Source organism: Anthonomus grandis, chromosome 1 (genome assembly GCF_022605725.1).
Source record: "Anthonomus grandis grandis chromosome 1, icAntGran1.3, whole genome shotgun sequence".
NCBI classification, from domain to species: Eukaryota; Metazoa; Arthropoda; class Insecta; order Coleoptera; family Curculionidae; genus Anthonomus; species Anthonomus grandis.
Window position 1 is genome coordinate 553,219 of NC_065546.1, and position 17,459 is coordinate 570,677.

A 17,459-nucleotide genomic window follows, 5' to 3' on the forward strand; every position below is an offset into this window, starting at 1 on the left:
TGCAAGCCAATCAAAATCAGCTGATTTTGCCCACACGAACTTGAATTATTGGCTTTGTTCGCGTTGATTCTGAACGCATCCAGGATCAGTCAGGAACCACAGAACACAAAGAGGAAAATTGAGGAAACACAATTTTCCTCTACACAATTGAGGAATAATCCTTGATCTGTTTTCTGTGATAAATTGCTCTGAATATATCTTGTTTGATTAATTTGTATTATCCTTCAAGCAACACAGCCACTTCACTCTTCTTTAAATGTTTTTTTTTCCCTACACCTGCAATTGAAATTTGCACAACTGAAATTTGTCAGAGAGAGTAACGTCGGCTCCCTAGTAGTAAGTAAATACGTTTCATGGTTTCATTGAATTGGCAGTCCAGGTATATTTATTAAGTTCCTGGTGACCCAAGACCACGAACTTAACCAATAAATATACTGGAATAAGATAAGAGAGAGGCGAACAATCCCTTATATTATGTATGAATATTATCAAATTGTATTAAATTATTTATAACATCCAGTATAAAGAAAATTCTAAACTTGTTAATTGGCTTGCTTTTCGGGGATAACCTCAAGAAATTAAATGTAAATGCACCCTAATATAAACGTCAAATGTCACAATTTTCCCGCGCTTATTGACGCATGACGTTTGAATCAATTTGTCTATATTTTGGTGTTTGTTGGCTTTTCTGGCATTTTTCCGGCTGTTTGTTGTTGAATCAAAGCTGAAATCGCAAAACAGTTTTTTGCCGGTACATATTATTCTGCGCTAATTAATCTATAAACCGTAGGTGAAAACTAAACAAAATTAAATAACCAAACTAACTCTCCTGAGGTCAAAATGGAATTGCCATTTCGTGCCGAGTATTCGAAAACCGGCCGAGCAAACTGCAAAGCTTGTAAAACCCCAATTGCTCAAGGGGTTTTACGTTTGGCTACTTTGACTCAAGTAAGTAGCTTTAAGTCTTGCCTAATACCATTCAGATAATTAAATTATTATTTATGACTATTGTAGTCTGCTTTCTTTGATGGCAAGCAAGCCAACTGGTACCATTTTGATTGCTTTTTTACCAAACAAAGGGTTAAGACTACCGATGATATTGAACATTTTGAATCTCTTCGGATTCAAGATCAGGATCGTATAAAGAAGCATGTTGGTAGTACTACAGCTATCATACCTGATGCTAAAAAAGGCAAAGGTAAAAAGAGACCTGCTGATAAGGATTCTGACCGAATTAAGAAGATTGCTCTTAAAGATTTTGTTATTGAGAATGCCAAGAGTGGTCGAGCTGTTTGTCGTGGATGCCTACAGAAGATCTTAAAAAATGAGGTTTGTATTTTAACTTATTATTTATTAATTTCTTATAATATTACACTTTCCCTCTGTATTTTGTTGTATGCCAGATTCTTTTCAATACCTATTTGACTTAATTAAATGAAAGAAACAAAACTACAGTGATATGACAATAATTACAGGAACACAAATTTGAAAATTGTTATTGTTAAGTAATTTGTAAGTTTTAATATTAATTCCTCCATGGAGAATGGATTTAAATCAATATTTCATAATAAATTAAAACACATTACATTACACAAGTTCCATCCTTGACAAATAGTCTGAATTTTTATGACACATATTTTATTAAATCAGCTTGAGAATAAGGAATTTATTTTTATTCTAAGATAATCATCAGAAAACAGTAATAATCATTTTGCTTTCATATATATTAATAATTAATATACATTAGAAAACATATAATATTGATGGTTTAAAGCACAAATATTGTATGTCCACTTTTTGTCCATTTCGGGGTAAAGGTATAGTTTGAACCCAGTAGGGCGGATCTATAATCTGTACAAATATAGTAAGTCCGGACATACAATATTTGTGTTTTTTTAGAACAATTAACAAGAGGTCAAATATTGTATATCTGGACATAACATAAATGTGCGCTGTAGTATTATTGCAACTTTTAGCATAAGTTTCCAAATTATTGACCTTGCTTTGAAAAAATGTGGTCCAGGTGGAGCTTATATTGGTACTGATGGACGAAAAGAACAAATTCATGCCAATATTACATCTGAAAAAGCAACAAATCATGTTAAAAAACATATAGACAGCTTTCCTCATATGGAAAGTCACTACAGTCGGCGCGATACGAAAAAATTCATCTGTTATGTATCATTTGTATGTTGAAATTTATTGTACAAGTGATCAATCCCTCCTGTTTCTATTAATGTTTACCGAAAAATATTTAATAGTTATAATCCACAACTGTCATTCCATATCCCTAAAAAGGACCCATGTTCCACATGGAATGTGTATTATAGCACTACAGACAAAACCAATGGAAGAAAGCTGGCAACTTCACAAAAAGAAGGAGAAAGAAGCAATGGAGATGAAAGATGCAGATAAAAAAAGATCATTAGAAGACTCAATCTACCAAGCAATTTCTTTTGATTCAGAAGCTATTTTGTTAGTCCCTTTTTCCGCTGATTCTCAAATCTATTACAAGCATAGGCTCTCTGTTTTTAATTTCACCATATTTGATTCTTTTGATCACAGTGGTCACTGTTTCCTTTTGGATGAAACTCATGGCTCTAAAGGAGCTTCAGAAATTGGTATGTGCCTATTAAAGTATTGGTACAACTTACCTCAGACTGTGTCACATGTTTCTAGTTTTTCTGATACTTGCGGAGGGCAAAATCGGAATCAATTTGTTACTGCAGCGATGTTGTTTGCTGTCAATAAAATTGAACACTTACAAATTGTAGATCTAAAGTTCATGGAATCGGGCCATTCGATGTTTGCGATGTTTACGTTCACGCCACTATTGAACGAGCACGTAAACATCGCAAAGTTTTCACAACCGAAGAATGGGGCTTGTTAATAGAAATGGCAAGAAAAAAACGATGTCCGGATCAGGTCTATAAAGTTGCTTTTCCAGATTTTTATGACTTACAGGAACTGGCGTCACTTGTAATGCAAAATACCAAAGTAAATACTTTTAAGGAACAAATAAAATGGCTTCACATTAAATGGCTAAGATTTGATAAATCTAAACCATTTATTATTCAATATAAATATTCATTGGCTGATAATGAATTCTTAGAATTTGATGTTTTGCAAGGAAGAAACAAGAAAACTGTATCATGGGAAACTCTGGAAGTCCAGCACAAAAATATAAACAAATATTGCCAATTTCAGAAGCCAAAAAAAAAAGACTTACTTTATTTGCTTGGTAAGCAAATTATTCCCATTGGCATACAAAAGTTATTTTGAAAGTTTACCGAGTTCAAAGAAAGCCAAAGATCTTGTTCCATATAAAACAAATCCTAACATCGACGATGAAGAGGATTAAAATGCCGATAATACGATAAGCTTTGTTCTACCTTTAATTTGTCACCGAATATGTTTTTCTCAATAAAATCTTGAAATTGTAATAATAAATAAATTGTTTTTTTTATTAAGCCTATTTGTAGTATGTCCACTCGAGGAAATTTAATATATTGTATGTCCAGCATATTTCGAATTATAACTATTTTTATTAAAAATGATGGTTGCAATTTGTAATATCATAATATATTGGTATTACAAATACCTGAACTCACTTAAAAAATACCAAATATTTTGTTATTTTATCACGAAATTTACTTGAATGCGAAAGAAAATCTATTTTTCGTATTTCTGCAAAATTTATAAATTCGGACATACAATATTTGCGCTTTAAACCATCGATATATTAATTATTAAATATGACCTAGACTGGGTCCTTCTTCTCAGTGAAAATTCACCTTTAAATATTAGCATCTGGAATCTGTTTGCTAGACCTAAACCAATGCAACATACATCAAAGGCTTTTACCACATAAAAATATGCCATCACTGCAACATTTCGATCCTTGAGTTTCAGATAGAGCTTTTCCAGCATGTAAAAAATAGCATCAGTCATATTCTTAGATGATAAACAATCAAATTGGGAATTGTTCAGGACATTATTGGATTTCAGATATCTTAGCATTCTCTTTTTAAGCAATTTCTCTATGATTTTAGTCAGAGAAGGCAACAGTGAAATAGGTCTATAGTTAGATGCAACATCCTATCATTGATTTAAGTAAAATTTGTATTGTTGTGACGGATTCGTAATGAGTTTTGTGAGATAGTAATTTCTAAATTAATTTTTGCTATAAGTGATGTAATACCCATTAAAATAAGTAACTAATCCTATCCTTGCTTGAAAATGGGAATACCTTTCTTTGAAAATTCTGGAAAGTTGTCTTTTAAAAGATATCATTAATATACAGTTTGCTAGTGAAGATGATTGCTTGCTGAAATAGGGAGATTTTGAAATATTTTAATGGAAATGCCACCACAACTGAAAGAATTTATGATTCTTATTTCAATTAAAGTTTAGATAAATTATAATTTAATCAACTGTTACTGGTTTGCAATACAGTATTCTAAAAGCTGTCTTATTTTGCAAAAATGATATGGGGTCCATGCCAGAGGCTGGAATATCAATGCAAGCAATAAAATGTGTTAATATTATTTGCACCTAAGCTTGAGTCACAAACTTTTGGAAAGTTTTTACTTCTTAAAGAGTTTACAATTATCCATGATTCCTTCTGCTTATTGGGGGCTAAATTTTAATTCTATTATACAGGTTAGAGAAATAGTGGAAATATTTTACTTAGCATCAAAAAATACTTTTAAAATATCTGTTTTGTTTGGAATGCAGATTTCCTGGTTCTTCTAAAAATATTATAACTACAAATAATATAACATACATGTCCATTTTTTAATTCTTTATTAAATGCATAAAAAAATAAGCAGGGTGTTCCATTTAAAAAAAGCGAGAAATGAAGCTTTGAAATTTGTAAAATTTGAATGAACCTCGAACACCCTGTATATCATAGAACGAAACCATTTAAGGCAAAGTAATCTCCATTGTTTTAGAATCTCAATTTAACCTTATATTGACATTAAATTAACATTTCTTATGTGAAATTAAGTGATAGTAGTGATTTTTATTTTTTTTTCTTGTAAAAAAAATAATTAGTAGCCATATTTGGTGCTTATAGTAGCCTAAGGTGGCACCAAAAATTAAATAAAACCAATGGCACTCATATTTCTGCAAAATATTTTTCAGATATGTGCTATCACTTTCCAAGAATATTTTAAGAGGTTAGAAAATGTTTATACAGGGTATAGCATAAGTGATGACTTTAATTTTAAAGGGTGATTCCTTGTAAGTTTATAAATTAAAAAGTTGATATAACATATTTCTGCAGAGGCTTCATTTTCGAGATACAGAGTATTAATTTTTTTTCTAAACAATTAAAAATTTAACTTTTTTGTTCCTTAAATTTTGTACATATCTTGCTTTGTTTATCGTAATTACACACTTCGTATCTCTCATGGATAGGAAGTATTGATAAAAACTGCTAATGATATTTTCTTTTGACCTCCCTTGCATAGCATCATGCCACAAAACGGCGTATGGGGACATTTTGCCTAATTTGCCAGCCGGAACGAAACTTTCGTTGTCTGCCACGAGTCTTGGCATAAAAATGATTTCCTTAAAAGTATCACATCTAGGTAACATGATTACCTAAAAATTTAAAACGAGAATTAAAAACGACGAATTTAAAACGAGAATTAAAATAAAATTAAAAACGAACGAATTATACTTATGAATTACTTTCTGGAGATCGGCGAAGATAGCGATTTCGAATGTAGTTTGTGTTGCATTTGCATCTATTTGGTACATTCTGCGGGCATTCTTATATTTTTGATGATGTTTTTCCCAATCATTGCAATTTTTGCATAAGGGATCCAGGTTTTTTCTCTTATGAGCACTATCATGTTTTTTAAAAAGTTCGCACTCTTCATGGCCCAATTTACTAAATGATATATTTTGACTGGCAACCACATGTCTGTATAAGTAATATGAAAAGGAAGCATTGGAAAATTTATTCATAAAATCGTCATACTTAAGCTTAACAGTAATATCACTTGGGAGATACAGGCGGTTGGGAGTATGCTCCCTTCGGTAGTGTGAAATGGATGGTTTGAATGTTTTTATATGCTCAATAATAATATTTCGATCAATTTTTGTTTTTTCACAATTTGATGTCCGGCCGTCTGGTTTTGCAATAAGGCTTAAAAAATTTCGTATTATTTTATCATTATTTGCATTATAACTCAGAGTAAAAAGAAAAAACTTTTTTCACACTTCTTGTTTATTGCTCGCTTTATCTGTGAAAAAATAATTTAGGGTTTTGCTTCTTCTGGAGGGTCGTTCACCGACTATTTTCTTTTCGTGGCTCTATTGGTAAGGCAACTGAATACAAAAGTCCTTTGATTCTCTGCAGATAGTTTCCAATATTCTTCGTATAACTGTATACGTTCCGCATTTTCTATTTTTTTTTGAGCATTTTTTTACACAGGATTCACCGCATGCTTCTTTTATTAAATGCTCGATTTTTCTTTTCTTTGCCTTGGATTCTTTCCTTTCAGTTTTAGTTAGTTCAAAATACCTTTTACGTTTTCTAACTTCACCTTTTTTTTTGTAAACACTACCATTTGTATTAAATTATCTAGGACATCAAGTATAATGCCTTTCACAAATTTTCGGTGCTATTTTGGCTTGTCTGCTTCATCGCGTTGTCAAATATGTTTGTAACAATTCCTCGTATAAAAATTGTATCATCAATTGCTTCGCATAATTGCATTCCAAAATTTTTACATCCCTGATTTAAAAGAATGTTACTTAAGATCACGATTTTATTTGTAGACGAAGGTCCAGCTCTATTTGGGTCATGGCAGTTTGACAAGCAATCTATTTGTATATTTGTACATTCCTTATTAGTCAATGGAATGTCATCTATGACTACAATTTTCTTTTTGTATGAATAAGAAGTTCCAGGCTTATTTATGTCATAACAATATATATCGTCATCAGATGTTTCGGAAGATTCGTAATGTAGCCTGGGTCAAGTTCAACTTTGGATAGTTTCCTCTGGTAATTATTACTTTTGAAATGACAGATATCATCTTTTAATTTTGAATTTAAAGCTAACGTAAGCAATTTTTTGCTCCTAGATGACATTATTAAAATTTTGACTGCAAACAGATTAAAAATAAATATGTAAGTTTTATTTTATCTTCAATATGTACTAACTTACCAACAATTTGTTAATACTCTAGCACAAAGATCCTAATTTAAATGTACATATTACTGAAAACTACAACACAGAAACTGCACCAAAGCAATAACATAAATCTCACAAGATATATATGTATATCTAAAAAAGTGAGGTTATGATGAACATCGACTTCTAAAACCTAAACGTTATGTTAATTGATACAGGCGTATCTGCACCAATTCTTTTGGTTACATCTATATCTACTAATATTGTCAAATACGATCGTTTCAATTAACAGACACTGCATTTTTGTAGATACGCCGTTTCTATTTTTAATTATACACACATTTAGATGATCAGATACGCCTCTAGATTTTAACAGATGATAGAACTCATTGCGCAGAGTCCCTAGAGGTAAATAACTTAAAATGGCCAATTTCGCAGATACGCCTTTTTCAATTAACACGACAGTATAGACAATATAACCAATAAATTGAGAATAAATTTGATGCAATTAAAAAACATGTACTGTAAAACTATGTACACATATAGATATTGATTTTCAATAAAGTCAGGCAAACATCCCTTAAACCCAGAAAAACCATTATCAATTATATCATAATGACAATAAAACTCGTTTTCCAGCATGTCAAAATTAATAATAGGAGAATATTTACCATAATTCGTATGGTGTTGTTTAATTAAAAATAGTGGCATCTCTCTAAGATATTTGGTATTGCATCTAAAATTTACAAGTCTTAATAATTCAGGACAATTAATACTACCATTAAGAAGTTTATAGAAAAAAGTAAATTACATCTGGTCCTATAATTCTCAAATGAAATTAAATGTACATTTTAAATCAGAAAAGTAATATTTATATTTAAAATGATTATTTGAGATAAAATCAAGTGTGTAATCATTTGCATTCGCAGGTCAGGGTTTCTAAAAAAGAATTTGAATCTGATATGGGCAGACAGTTGGGAGGAATAGATCAGTGGCACCATTTAACATGTTTTGCTCAGCTAAGATCAGAGCTGGGTTACTTTGAAAGTGCCGAGAAACTTCCTGGATTTAAAGGCCTTGACAAGCAAGATCAAATGGCTGCTAAAAAAGCCCTGCCGTGAGTTATACATTGAGTACTTTAATAAAAGTAATGATCAGTTAATACATTTTTATGGCTAAAAAATATTAATTGTTTTAGAGCTATTAAACAGGAAGAACTCCCTGAAGTGAAAAAGCCAAAGGTAGAGGAGGATGATTCTGTCGACAAAGAATATAGGGCGCAAAACAAAATAATGTTTGAATATAGGGATAAACTTAAAACGCTTTCTAAACCAAAATTAATTGAACTTTTAGAATATAACCATCAAGCATTACCAGAAGGAGTAGAGGTCATGTATGACAGAATAAGTGACATCATGACCTTTGGTGCTTTAGAACCATGTAATGGTAAGTTTAGAATATAATTGATATTATCACATCCCATAAAATTAATTTTTTCTTTGCAGAATGCAAGGATGGTCAACTTGTTTTCAACAAATTGGGGTACACATGTACTGGCAACATTAGTGAATGGGCTAAATGCACCAACGTCACCAAGGATCCTAAAAGAAGCAAATTTAGGGTCCCCAGTGATTTGAAGGAAGAGGTTTCTTGGCTCAAGACGTATAAGTATGTGCCCCGAAAAAGAGTTATTAAGGACGCAAATCCGACAAAAATAGTGAAAAAGGAAATTAAGGATGAGGTGGATGGAAAGTAAGAACTTTTTAGCAATATTTTTTTGTCATACATATTACCCGCGGGTGTTAAAAATAAAGAAAAGTCTGTAAAGGCATTCAACTCTGTTGCGTAACAACTTTTTGTATTTTAAGCGTATTATCTAAAATACTTGTAACTGTTATCTAATTAGTGTTGGGGGCCTATTTTTGATTTTTATCTTATTTTACTGTGTTTGATTAAAACTGCCATTTCTCTGTTTTTTTTCCCTGTTTGACAAGTGTAATCTGATTTTGTACATAAAATTCATTATTTTCAGACCAAAAGTGACTAGAGCTCTGCCCGCTCTATATGACATGCAGTTCGTCATCTTAGGCACACCCGAAAGAGGCAAAGATGTTTTAAAAGGTGAAATTCAAGCTCTTGGTGGCAAAGTGATTACCAAAATTTCTAAATCCGTTATGGCCGTTATATCTGATAAAAGTATGGTGGAAAATATGGGAAGCAGAATAAAGGAGGCAGAATCTGAGCAGGTAGATATAATTTAAAATTCATAATAGTTTTCTTAATATTCTGAGTTTATAGTAAATAAAGTAAAAAGACACATAAACAAAAACAGTACTTCACAATGTTTATTTTCGATTAATCCCGACGCGTTGCGGTTTTTACATCATTGTCAAGAGAGAACTATAGTCAGTCACAAAATAAAAAGGTTATTAAAAATATATAAAATACGAGTAAAACTTACATGATATTGTTACAAAATGTCCATAAACATAATTATTAAAATTTACAGTATAATGATAATAAATCCACATAGTAAAACAATACATAACATACATAAATCGTACCTACAACTAATAAAAAATTCTTAGTATTAAATATTAAGAACGGCCAATCTAAACAAAGATTTAAAAAATGGTACCCAAAGATCATAAACAATTAACATATTATAGCGAGAAAAATTACAAAATCCGTAATGGTTGACTATTTAACCCATTCGCGGACAAAACAAAATTTTTTGGGGTCTTCCTGGGATATTTTTTCTTTTTTAGAATCGGCATGTCTTAAGGTCATAAATTATATGTCAGTTAGAAATTGTTAGAATTAGTTTTTGTTTGTGGTGTTTTTTCGTAAAGAAACAGCCAGACTGCTATTGCAGACCTGTCCCTTTGGATAACAACTTGCGTTATATAGAGACAAGACTGCTTATGCAGACACTATATTTATTGAAAGGTTGCATAGGTACTACGAAATAATATATCATGTATAAAAATAAAAGTTTTTATTCACAAAAGTAAGAAACTACGAAAATATTAATTCATGTGCTTATAACATAGGTATTACAAAAACCAAAATTCATTTATTAAAATGAAAATTTTCAAAGCATTGCCCAACACACAATGGGGGGATGCGTTTCGCAAACCTTACATCTCCATGATGTCTGCCCGCGTTTGTCATGCTTAGAACACTCCCGGCATCGCAGGAAATGACTTTTGCGTTTAGAGTTGGGCGGGACTGGTATTTTTTCTAAGACATGTAGAACTTCAGGTACAATAATTGTCTCCTCAGCTGTAACGTGTGCCGCAGGGACTGAAACTTTTGCAGCTTTTGCTGCACCTTGGTTCACCAGTTTTCTTTCGTCTCTTAAATTGTTTGGAATCCCAAATAATCCCCTAATGATACTCTCCCGAAATTTATTTTTGATTTTGTGATATCTCGATACAGCAAGAAACTATTTATAACTGTAACATCTAACAGATGAAATATCACCTTTTTGTACCATCTGATTGATTTTCTGGGGCAGCTATAATAGGAAGTAAACTGATCACATCTGTCTATCCCTGACATATTCATGTTATATTCGTGAATTTCTTTTGGCTTTTGTAGTTTTTTCCCATAAGAATTCGAAACCTCTATCATCGTTGGGTGAAATTTGGTAGTAATGCACAAAACATCGCGCTTGTCCTTCCATTTGCTGACATACACTTTACCATTTCTTTTCCAAATATGGTCGCCTCTTTTGAGTTTTTTTGTCGTAACTACTTTTGGGTTTTGTTTTCGATTTGATCTCAAAGTACCTGTCGTATGAGTTTTTCTACGAAGGAGAATTTTGGACAACCCCACGCTATTATAATAATTGTCCATTATCAAGTGATGACCTTTATCTCAAAGTGGCTGCATTAGTCTGAATACCAATGCCTGTAGCTTGGAAACTTCTCCATCGTCCTGTTTTCCTTTATATACACACAACCGCAATGTCTAGGGATAATTTAGAATTTTCTTAATTTTTTTTTTAATTTGTTAAAATTTTATTTACTTGCTATAAATATAAAAATATCTAGACTTTATCCTTATTTTAGACTGCTTAAACCACACTGTACATTTTTCTACTTAATTTATTTATCTCAAATAAATAAACAAATACACATATCGTTATTTATTGTCTTGAATTCTTTTACCAAAAAAAAGTGTTTGCGTTTTTTTGGAAAAAAGTTTGTTCATAGAGCTCAGTATAGTTCTTGCTAACCATGCAGCGCAGACATTTAACGAGAGAAGAAATGATACGAGCGGTGGGCCTTTTAGATGGTGGTATGACGCAAGCACAGGTTGCAGTGAACATGGGCACTACTCAAAGCGTAATTTCACGCTTATATGCACGGTATCGAGAAGAAGGCGATGTGGCGGAAAGGCATAGAAGTCGCTTACGTATTACAACCCCTCTACAGGACCGCTTTTTACACTTAAATGCTCGAAGACGCCCCACTGTAACAGCACCAGAATTGCAAATCATGCTACAGCAAGTGCATAACGTTGAGGTTTCAGCCGATACTGTACGCCGACGTTTGCATGAAAACAACCTACGTAGTCGTCGGCCTTTAAGGGTGCAACCGTTGTCCTGGGGTAATCGAGGAGTACGACTTTTGTGGGCGGAAGAACATTTGTTGTGGCAAAATGAAAGTTGGGCAAATGTGCTGTTCACTGATGAGTCTCGGTTTGGAATTTACCCCGACTCAAGAAGAGTTCGCATGTGGAGAGAGCCTGGAAACGCAAACCGCCTGTGCAATGTCCAGGAAGTGCATTCTTTTCGTGGCGGAACCATCATGGTTTGGGGAGGCATTAGTATTGGAGGAAGAACAGACCTCATTTTATTAGAAAACTTTTTAACTGGCAGATTATACGTGGATCAGATACTGGCACCTGTTGTTATTCCGTATGCAGCAGCAATTGGTCAAACCTTTGTTTACATGCACGACAATGCCAGACCACACACTTCAAGGGTTGCTAGAGAGTTTCTAGAAATGAATAATATCGATGTCTTACCATGGCCACCTCAATCCCCGGACCTAAACCCCATTGAACACATGTGGGATATGCTTCAAAGAAGAGTTCTTCGTATGGAAAGACCAAGAGACAATAGAAGAACTTTGTTTCTGACACTTCAAGAAGCCTGGAATGAGATACCCCAAGATGATATTGATCATTTAATTCTAAGCATGCCCAGACGATGTCAAGCAGTTGTGAACAGTCGTGGAGGTCATACAAGTTATTGAATATTGTTTTTGTTTATTTTTTGTTAATTTAAAATTAAGAATTAAATTTTTGTAAAACCTAGTTTCTCAACAACTTTAATTTTTTTGCATTTTTTTAGAAAAAATATAAATTATTTAAAATTTTTTGGGTTTTTTTATTACCTTATAAACTACTCTTAAACTTGCAAATAAATTTAAAAAAAAAGATCATATTAAAAAATATATATACAAATTTATTCAAAATATCCCTAGACATTGCGGTTGTGTGTATTTCAATGTTATGATTGTACCCATTTGGAGAGCATAATTCAAGACTCATCCAGTGCTAATGCCTCTTCCGGGGAAAAGGCTTTTTGATAATTGCGTATCAAAATTTGTAGCAGAGAAGGAACTTTATTCAGACGATCGACATTTCCTTTTTCCTTGGTGCAGTTGAACGCCCGTAGTAATTGCTCATACCTCCTTCCAGTCATTACGTTGGAAAATATGGGATGATAGTAAAGGGGATCCAAGGAGAATATTTTTCGCAGAGTTGGAAAACGTACTTGGGCTTGAAGAACTGACAATCCAAAAAACTTACACATTTCTTCAAAATTGGTGTTCGGAAATGATGCCATTCGCGCAAGGTATGCGCATGGCATGGGGTCTGTTGGTCGTTTCCATTTTTTTCCCATACTCATTAGTGCATGATGTCAAAAGATCCATCACTTCATCATCCCACAAAGTTTTGAAATCTTAATTTGATCCCAGCATTTGCGTTGTCAAAGTTGAAATTCGGAATGTCTTCAACGTCGCTGTGCCATTCCTTATCGCTGTCTGACTGATTAGAGCTTGGCGATGGTAACGAAGGTTCTGCGTCATTCGATGCTGAACTGATATCCTCGTTCTCAGAAGCGGTACTGTCTTGAGTTTCATCAGAGCTATTATTTGATGGAACATAGTCTTCATCCCCACTTTCAGAGTTATGATATGGATCCTCATCACTTTGTTGACTAGCCTCATCCAAACTAGACGATGCTGATTCAGCAGTCTCGACTTTATCATAAAACTTCGACAGCCTAGCTTCTTCTTTTTCGTCCATTTTTCTGCAAAAGAAAATAGAATTTTACTGGTACTGCCGAGACAAGTAGCTAATATAATATAGAATGTCCATTCACAGTATGTACTTGCCTAGATTTTCTGACGAGGAGGGGCTCATGCAATGAAATGTTGTTTATCTGTTTTGGTTACCAAAATCTATACACATAAAAAAATTTTGAACCTAACCTAACTACCACAGAACGAATTTTCGGGCTACACAGCTGCAGCCACATAAGCAAAAACGTGTAAAAACAAAATATTATACTGTGCCCTAGTTATTTATTGTGTGCACTACTTTTCAAATTTTTCTATTATCACCACCAACTCCAGATTGAAACTGGCCAAAACCATATGTAAATTCAATTTCCAAAAAAAAATGAGCCCCTACTACTTATTTTTCACCTCTAAAACTTACCGAACACTAACCGATTCTCTAACCTTATGTAGATTTTGTCTGCCCTTGCAGTCTTGGCGCCAAAAGATCAGCTGACTGTCAACACATGCGCAGGTTACATATATGCGTACTATACGCTTCGTGGGACGATTCTCAGTATTATTGTAGTATTTAGTGGGACACAACAGATCTTTCTAAACCTTAGTACACGATAATAACGACTGCAATTGAAGACTTGTTCTCTGGGGACGATCAAATTGCGTCTTCATATGCAGGCGTGTCCCTGCACGTCTGTCTGCATATGTAGACGTGTCCGTGAATGGGTTAAATAAATTTATAATTTTGCCCACTTCTCAGTAGTGGACGTTAAAATATTTAATTTTTTGATTTTGTTAACGTTGTGTAAAACTTTAAAGTAATTTGCTGTATTAAATAATCAATTGATTCTCTTAAAAGCATACCGAAAGCGGATCATTTATCGTTTGGTGACTTTTGAGAACTTAACCCCTTCCGCTTCAGGCCATTTTTCGAAGTAGGTAGTTATACACCAGGAAAAAAATTATTAAAAAATAAATGTTATTAAAGTTTCGATGTAGAATAGAAGAGTAATTTATCTAAGAATGCCAGAAAATGTGTTTAAAACAATTTAAGTTTCTATAACAATTTGTGGTGTCTACCAGAATATCCACATAAGGATATATGGATGTACCAGTATATCCACACTTGGATATCGTTTCTATACCAAAATATCCACATTGTGATACTAATAAAATTTGACGATATCTATTGTTTTATTTATAAAGTCATGGCAAATGTTATAAAATAAAACATACAAAGAGAAAGTACAAAATTTATTTAATATTACATTTAGTACAAAGCAAAAAAAGAACATTATTTTTTTATTTATGAAAACTTTCAAAATGTTCTGATGAGCAAAGTCCAGGTTTGTCCGGGCAAGCAATGCAACATTTTCTCGTTAGTTTCCGCACCACGTCTTTTACAAATTACGCAAACTTTTCGTAGAACTCTTTTCTTCCCAACTTCTCTTGGAAAATCAGCCATGGCATGCAACGGTTTCTTAGATGAAGTGGTAGGTTGATTTTTTTATCATCCAGTTCTTTATAACCTTTGCTATATTTCAAAAGTATACCCCGCACCAAAGTTTTGTATATTTATACATTGAAACTTTGTTTTGATGTGCTTGGCTGTAAAATACTCTAGAGTTCAATAACATTAGATGTAGAAGGTGCAAACCTATTTTGGTAAACCATGTGTAGGATTTCCGCAAAGGACTGTATGGTTCAATATCTTGGTCTACCGCGTCAACTGATCCCATATTCTGATTATAAAATTCAATATGTTTCGGTTTGTTGTAATAGATAACATTTCCTCCCACAACATATCGTTCTTTTTCACAAAATCCTGCAGTACGTTTACTGGTAAGTAGATAAACGTCTTTCTTGTCCTTGTAGCGAACTAGAAGAAGCATATCCTTGCGAACAAAACATGATTGTTGCCTCTCTAAAGGAACCAATGTCAATTCTTTTGGAACACCCCTATTCGATCGAATTGTGTCGGTAAGAAAAGTGTTTTTTGTCAATAAAAGCCCACAAAGGCGAACTGATGTGTACCAATTATCGACAATCACTTCACGATTACTGTTCAAGAGGTTTTGACAAAGGTAAACCACTATTTTTTCGGAAAAGGAAAGGTTCTCTGTTCCTGGAATGTGCGATATGTCATATATATCTTTGCCAATATATACACAAAAATTCCATGTATATCCTCGAAGTTCAGGTTTACTGGGACATAACTAAAATATTTTGATTCCAAATCGACTTCTTTTGGTTTTTATATATTGGCGAAAATGGAGTCGGCCCTTATATAACATAAGTTGCTCATCTATTGCGAAAACCGGACCTGGGTCTACTAAGTTTTGACAGTTTTCTTATTAAGTGCCATAAAAATGCCTAATCTGCTAAGTGGTGCATTAGCTTTGGCAAGTTCTGGGGGTGAAAGTCTAAGGAATTTAAGAATTGTTAAAAAGCGATTTCTGCAATAATCTGAAATTTGCACACACTTGGTCAATCCAGTAAGAAAAAACAGCGCTATAAATACATACATTTCTTCTGTTTCGACTGTTTTATAATTTAAACCAAAAACTTTCATAGCGTTATGTGGATTATTATTAAAATATATATTGGGTCTTTGATCGCTCCACTCGCATAGCTTCTTTACAATACTTCTACTTACAAACGATTCAAAACAATTTACAGCTTTCATGCACTCTTGAAAGTCAATTGCTAGGTGAAAGTCATAGTCAAAGCGAAATTCGGATATATTACTTGGCAGCTTATCCTCAAATGGATCCGTTACAGTCGTCCAGCCGCTCATCTGAACACCGTCAATTATTTCTTCTTCATCCTCTGATGAGTAGTCGGTTTCCGAGTAGCCCTCGTTCAAGTCACTAGACAGTTCATAGCTCACATCACTTTCATTCTCGTAGTCTGAATCCATTTTGACTAATAACGAGTATAAAACGAAAATTATGCGTACGTAATAGCATGAAAAATACGTGATGCGCTCTTTGCGAACACCAAAAGTACAAAATATTCACAAAAATCACAAAATATTAACCCAGGGGATATCTCCGTAGGTTAATATTTTCTGCACTAAATAAATATCTTGCCTGTGCGTTAGATTCCCACCAGAGTGAAAGTTGACCTTGAAACATTTACATTATTCTAGGAATTGCAAAAAAAAGACTAAACATGATATCCCCATATGGATATACATGTCCTACCGCGATAAAAAATAAACTACAGAGGCCTACACCACTTTTACACAGTGCGTTAATGTCCCCTATATGAATATGTGGTAAATATTGCAATATATAAAAATATCCATACGTGGATACGATGGAGTGGAAGAGGTTAAATGTTCTTCAATTCCTAATTTAACATTTCTGTGAATATTTGGCTTAACACGAGTCACAGGCTAAAAGATAAACGCCGCTAGCTTTCAATCAGTTTATAAAATCTTTCATTCAGCAACAAAGACTTGTCAGAATTTTAAATGAGTTATAGACAATTCTAATATTTAAGTATCATGAGTCTTGGCAAAGCTCACTTTATTATCCAGAAAATCTTGACTCTTCCATTTTTATTTATTTTAGAGACTGTTTACTTGATGCATAAGAAGTATTATACACACATCAAAATGGTCTAGGGAACATATACAAATATGTTAATATTTTTGAGAAGATTGGAAAAAAGTTAATTATTGCAATTTTTTTACACTATTCGAATAAAATAATAATATAATTATTAACTTTCTTTTATATATTATAATTTACTCATAATTTAGGGCCCAAATAAAAATAAAGAACAAAATCCCATTTATTACCGTTTATTAAAAAAATTATAAAAATAAAAATTTACCAAATACAAATTAAACTAGTAGCCAGATGGTCCACCTCTATTATTAATAACACTTTGGCATCGCCTAGGCATACTTAAAATTAAATTATTAATTAATTCTTGGGGCAACTCCTCCCAAACATGTGTCACAGCAAGACGAAGCTGCA

At 33.1% G+C, this 17,459-nt stretch overlaps 1 protein-coding gene and 1 long non-coding RNA gene across 2 annotated transcripts in view; one reads left to right on the forward strand and one right to left on the reverse strand.

The window, feature by feature from the left end:
- The first annotated feature begins 657 nt into the window (after positions 1 to 657).
- Positions 658 to 17,459, forward strand: part of LOC126746332 (poly [ADP-ribose] polymerase) — a 56,608-nt gene continuing 39,806 nt past the window's right edge. The window contains exons 1-6 of the mRNA XM_050454578.1: positions 658 to 948; positions 1,015 to 1,329; positions 8,083 to 8,270; positions 8,352 to 8,599; positions 8,659 to 8,905; positions 9,186 to 9,399. Of these exons, the coding sequence (XP_050310535.1) occupies positions 841 to 948; positions 1,015 to 1,329; positions 8,083 to 8,270; positions 8,352 to 8,599; positions 8,659 to 8,905; positions 9,186 to 9,399 (1,320 nt within the window). The 5' untranslated portion in view covers positions 658 to 840. The remainder of the gene's footprint in view (positions 949 to 1,014; positions 1,330 to 8,082; positions 8,271 to 8,351; positions 8,600 to 8,658; positions 8,906 to 9,185; positions 9,400 to 17,459) is intronic.
- LOC126747703 (uncharacterized) lies at positions 4,740 to 7,304 on the reverse strand. Its single transcript, XR_007664360.1, has 3 exons — positions 7,187 to 7,304; positions 5,701 to 7,124; positions 4,740 to 5,610 (listed from the first exon to the last, which is right to left on the reverse strand). It is a non-coding gene; the product is annotated as an uncharacterized LOC126747703 (long non-coding RNA).